General features: G+C 37.7%; 1 protein-coding gene across 2 annotated transcripts in view; it reads right to left on the reverse strand.

Annotated features, from left to right (window-relative positions):
* The window catches only part of COL4A4 (collagen type IV alpha 4 chain), an 83,425-nt gene that overhangs the window by 24,671 nt on the left and 52,754 nt on the right, over window positions 1–6,000 (reverse strand). For both annotated transcript variants that reach the window (XM_042461071.1, XM_042461070.1), the window contains exons 30-33: window positions 5,598–5,768; window positions 3,917–4,060; window positions 1,369–1,476; window positions 326–507 (exon numbers count right to left, since the gene is read on the reverse strand). In XM_042461071.1, the coding sequence (XP_042317005.1) occupies window positions 326–507; window positions 1,369–1,476; window positions 3,917–4,060; window positions 5,598–5,768 (605 nt within the window). The remainder of the gene's footprint in view (window positions 1–325; window positions 508–1,368; window positions 1,477–3,916; window positions 4,061–5,597; window positions 5,769–6,000) is intronic.

A 6,000-nucleotide genomic window follows, 5' to 3' on the forward strand; every position in this document is an offset into this window, starting at 1 on the left:
CATGATATCAATATGGTATTTTATTCATATTTCAGATTTATTATATTTTAGCTTTTTTAATACTTCTATAGAACTTCTATAGAATTTTATAGCATGTTTTATCTGCTTTTGTGTTATTTTGATATGGCCTAAGGGCTAATCAATAAACATTGACTGATATATGTCACATCCTCTATGCAGCTGTTACTTGGTTTAGGGGCTAAGGCAAAGGTGTGCCATGAGCAGCTAATGATTTTGTCCCACAGACGTCTTGTGTCATTTGGTCTGAGATCTAAAAGTAACTATATAATCACAAGCTTTCCAAAGGCTATTGTTCTCAACCTACCGGATCACCTTGCTGTCCTTGAAAACCAATTATTCCTCTTACTCCTGCAGGCCCTGGGAGGCCCGGTAGCCCTAGAAAACCAGGCTCTCCAACATCACCTCGTTCACCTTTTTCATTTCCTGGACGTCCATCTCGGCCAGGATATCCTGGGGACCCTTGAAATCCAGGGCTGCCTCTGTCACCTGAAATTATTGTTGCCCATTACTATGGTTTTGTCACACATCACAGTATTTTCTAGTCACAGACTAAACAAGGGAGTGCAACCACTCCCAAATGTAAAACAACAACACATGGAACTGAAATTAAAGGGAATTTCTAACAACTACACACACACACACACACGTGCATGGACTGGGCAAAGTTGTTTTTTGGAGCATGATTTCCAGAATTTCCCATCTAACATGCTAGGTGGCTGGAGATTCTGGGATTTATAGTCAAAAAATTTTTTCCAGTCTCTATGAAAAATGAAATAATGTGCTACTTGAAATGCAATGAAGTTTAGCCACAAATTGTGTTTAACTAAAAAAAAAAGCATACAAAGATTGCTTAGACTTTTATTAAATTAGTTTCATAACAAGGTCATATGAAAGTTTTGAGAAGAATTACCTAATACCAATACCAAATAAGTGGTACCCAATACTTAATACCAAATAAATCATTATGATACTTATAATGTAAGCTTACTTTAATGATTCATTTTATATTGAAGTCACTGCATATCAGTGATAAAGTTTTTCTCCAATATCCTCTAATGTGGCATATATAAATATGGTGGAAGTACACTAATTTATTCATTTTTTAAAGAAAGCAATTTCCCATTTATTAGAAGTGGCTAGTTTATCAATCAATTGCAAATTAAATGTAAACATTATCTTCTTTTTAATTTCAGTAATCTTGCAAGACTGGGTTAATATAGCTGAAACATAACTACATAACTTCTTAGTGCTTAGTTCTTAGTGTTTTCCAAAATTAAGTACAGTCTGTGCAAATGTAAATCAATCAGAGTTTCAACTTTACATTATAGTTATTGGCTATTTGTTTACCTTGTGTTCCTGGTAAGCCTTCCTCACCAGGAAGACCTGGTTCCCCTTTTGCTCCTTTCTCTGCCAATACAGTAATACAACCATCCTCTCCTTGCAGTCCACTTTCACCTTAAAAGCACAGTACACATATGAAGAAAGAGATTGTTAATGACACCACTACTTTAAATCCACTCATCCTAATTACGAGGATTCAGACTATGGTCTAAACCTTTACTGTTCTTTGAAATATGTGACATTTGTGTTTGACATTTAGACAATAGCAATAGTTATTCTCAGAGGACATCTTCCTTTTGTTTCTGCTTAGTAAACAATAATGATCAAGATGAATATGGCAGAGGAAATATGATCTATGTTCTCTAAAGGGCCAACCAAGACTTAATGCAGTTATTCCTTTTAAAATAAATTAACATACACTGCTGCTTCCACATCCTGTTTTTTCCATTGGTGCTGTGAAGATAATGCCAATCTACCACTATCCTTCTTTGCACAGAACAGGGGTCACATATGAGTGAAATGTAGAATTACAGAATCATAGAATCATAGAATAATAGAGTTGGAAGAGACTACAAGGACCATCCAGTCCAACCCCCTGCCATGCAGGAAATCTCAATCAAAGCATCCACGACAGATGGTCATCCAGCCTTGGTTTAAAGACCTCCAAGGAGGGAGACTTCACCACTCTCCAAGGGAGTGTGTTCCACTGTCGAACAGCCCTTACTGTCAGGAAGTTCCTCCTAATGTTGAGGTGGAATCTCTTTTCCTGGAGCTTGCATCCATTGCTCCAGGTCCAGTCTCTGGAGCAGCAAAAAACAAGCTTGCTTCTTCCTCAACATGACATCCCTTCAAATATTTAAACAGGGCTATCATATCACCTCTTAACCTTCTCTTCTCCAGGCTAAACATCCCCAGCTCCCTAAGTTGTTCCTCATAAGGTATTGTAACATATGACTAAATAACTTTACTACAACTTTACTTAATGTTCTCTATTGAACACTGAGCTGAGACTACCACATGACTCTGCCTAACCAGGCAAGTTTACCTGGGACTGGGGAAATTGTAGGTATGGATGAGCCATACTTAGCAGAGAAACAATGAAAACCATGGTGGAAGTAGCTGCAACTCTCTTCATTAGGGTGTACAATTTTGAAATGTTTAGGTCCTAAGGCTGGCTACATACAGGGCTGCTTCGCTGAGCAATAAATCCCATAAATTTAATGGAAATTTATTTTGAGCTGTGTTGGATATCTGGCCATGGAGAAATTATCAGACATTATTGCAAAATTTGCCTTGCAGCACAAGACTATGGATATAGTTTTGCCTTTGACTTCAAGTGAATTGAAATGTTACATCAAAAGGGAGGAGGGGTGTCTACTGAATGGCAGAGACAGTGGGGATTTGGGATAACAGGTTGTAAAGGGTTTGGGTTTTTTGTTGTTGTTGTCCTTTTGTCCTTCTCTGCGAGACTTTCAGATTTTTTGAACAACAAGGTCGAATAAGGCAGGTCTGCCTTTTTCAGATGCTCATAGGACACTATGCAACATATAGCAATTTGTTTGTATTTGAACAGACAGGGTGGGAGCTTTGTGATTTATGTGGGATTGGGGATACTGTTATCTGGGGCTGCCTTGGATATAGGAAAGGAAGAGAGGAATTTCTTCATTTCCTCTCTAAGAAAGGATGATTTCCCAGTGGATGATTTAGGCAATTGTCTTCATGATCATAATTTGTGGTTTGAATTATTATTTGTTCTATAGCATCTTTTACAAAATGGTAATTTACTGATATTATTGTGATTTTGTTGGAGAGGGGTTCTTTCTATTTCTGTGAGCCTTTTCTATAGATGCCAGTAGGTAGCAGTAATATGGTTGTTAAGTCCTGATTCCCAAAAAAACTCCAGAGGAAGAAGCAGCAGCAACAGATGACATCTTTCTTGTCCCTACAGATGGTAAATCATTTTGCTTTAATAGAGGCCAATCATCAGGCTAGTTCAAGCCAGACTCAAAATAATCATATCCATTTGTGATAACACAAAGGAAATGACCAGACACATCAAAAGGAGCAGCAGATTAGATTTCCTAAAAGCAATTGTAAACTGTATGGAAATCCAAACAAACCATCATAGTCATAGAGTCACAGAATCATAGGCTGCATCTGCACTGCAGAAATAATCCACTTTGACACCACTTTAACTGACACAGCTCAATGCTATGGAATTCGGGGAATTCCATAGCACTGAGCTGTGTCAGTTAAAGAGGCATCAAACTGGATTATTTCTGCAGTGTGGATGCATCCATAGAGTTGGAAGGGGCTTCATGGGCCATCAATGCAGGATCTTCAACTAAAGCATCCCCTGAAGGTAGTTGTCCAGCCTCTTTTTGAGGACATCCAGAGGAGAAAGAGAAAGAGGAAATGTGGCAGAGCAATTGTTACATACTGATTTTTTAAAAATGAAATATCAAATTCTGGGTTGGAAGTAAATCTAACACTCAATCTCATCTGAAGTATTTCAGAAGATAATTATTCATAAATACAGGGTGCTTCTACATACCTTTGGACCCCATAAGCCCATATTCTCCAGGAGGACCACGCTGACCTGTTAGTCCTTCTTCCCCTTTCACACCAGGAGCTCCCATTTGTCCATCAGTTCCTGGGAATCCTGGGAAACCCTGCATGCCTTTGGACCCTTTGCTCCCTTTAAATAAATAGTTACATTACTAATTAACTATAATCCACTAAACTGTTGGATTCACAGGGTCACAAAAGAGCTCCAAAGAAGTAAAACCCAAGATTTAAAATATTGTTTTTAACCAAATGCTCCATTTTTTAATCTGTTGGAAAAGAAAAAAACTTGAAATCACAGTTACTAAATTAGAAAAAAGGCTTCTTGCAGTTTACTTTTTGGAGTTCAAGTCCTAGAATCTCTCACTGACCATTCTGGCTCAGGGATTCTAGGAGTAGCAGCCCACAAAGCATTGTCTCAAAGCTCTGCTTCCTATCAACAATTTCTGTCCTTCTCAATGGCAAGTTTGTTTGGAAAAAGCAAGACTGATAAGGAGAGCTGGAGGCTAAAGTAAGCCTGGGGAAACAAAAATAAGAGATGAGCTAAAAATCTTGATATATCTCTAGACGGAACTATGAGATGACTTAAAAATGAATTCATATACTAATATGCACCAAAGTTTGAACGTTGAAACTAATACACTTACCAAAATTCAGTTATCCTACAAAATTTGAATTTTCCCAAAATTCTCCAATCAGAAAAGGCTTACAAAAATTCATAGGCATATTATGGAAAATAATAATTGTAGTATATGAATCTACATCATTTGGAGAAATTCACATCAAAAGTGCAAACAATGTTTACATAAACCTTTTAAAAAATCTCCAGATTTGGGATGAACTAAAGTTAAGATTAGAAAAATAACCAACTGAGAGAAGGCAAAATTGGAATATTTAGCTATCCATAGTCAAAATGTCCACAGACTAGTCTTCCATCTACTAAAATTAGTCCAGCAAAATGTATTGCCATTCGTTCTGCACATCGCTGGAGATACATAAGTAAGCAATCTATATTTTGAATAGCCAAATACTGTATTAGTCTAATGGAGACATCACGTATACCTGGTGAAGGATATTATTGTCTATGAAAGATCTTGCTGTACTTTTGTCATTTTTGCTAACATACAGTGACATAGCTACATTTTGCAATTTCTATAGTGAGTTGTACAACAATGTTATATATCAAGTAGAAAAAACACTGTCTGAAACAACCACCTTTATATTTCTGCAAGCCTTGGACACATGGCCTCCAGCAACCTCATCCAGTTTTATCAATTACAGTACCTTCCATCCTCCAACATCATAGTGGGATCATTTTAACTGTGAGATGTCCCTCATGCTTTCAGTTGAGCTATAGTATAAATAAAGAGTTTAAAGATTGGGTATCTTCTGACCTTGCAATCTGAGTTAGAAGTGATATATCAAAGGAATAGAGGAGTGTTTAACATTCAGAGTTTGGGGACTAACACTCCTTTTCGCAATTTTTCTGAGAGTGCTCTTCTTGTTTCAAGGTTATGAGTTCAAGTACCATTTGGTTCACCTCATGACTTTAAAAGCCCAATGAAATAGGAGTGTTGTAGACTAGAAGTACTACCTGCATATATATTTTTTTAAACAAACAAACATGAAATTTAACAATTGAAATACAGTTTGGATGAATTACTACATACCTTTTTGTCCTGGAAGGCCTGGTAATCCATTTTCTCCCGGAAGGCCTGGGTTTCCTCTTAACCCTGGAAGGCCCGGCGATCCTTGCGTTCCAGGAACTCCTGGCATACCTTTCATCCCAGCTGGGCCTGGTGCACCCATATCTCCTCGTGGACCTTTGTTGCCCTGCAAACCTGAAGAAAACGAGAATCAAGCCTGAAACCTTTCAGAATCACATGCCAGCTCATTTGTTTGTTTGAAATCCTTCCATTTGTAATCCTGCACTCATAACACCTAGAAGAAGAGACACAGCAACAGGACTAAGGGAGGGGACCCAACAATCTGGGTACAGCCAGGAAGAAAGAAGATCTGTAGAAGATTTTTTTTCAAGAATCTTATCCCAAGAATTTTGTATGTATGTTATAA

The sequence above is a fragment of the Sceloporus undulatus genome, chromosome 3, assembly GCF_019175285.1.
Source record: "Sceloporus undulatus isolate JIND9_A2432 ecotype Alabama chromosome 3, SceUnd_v1.1, whole genome shotgun sequence".
Taxonomy (NCBI): Eukaryota; Metazoa; Chordata; class Lepidosauria; order Squamata; family Phrynosomatidae; genus Sceloporus; species Sceloporus undulatus.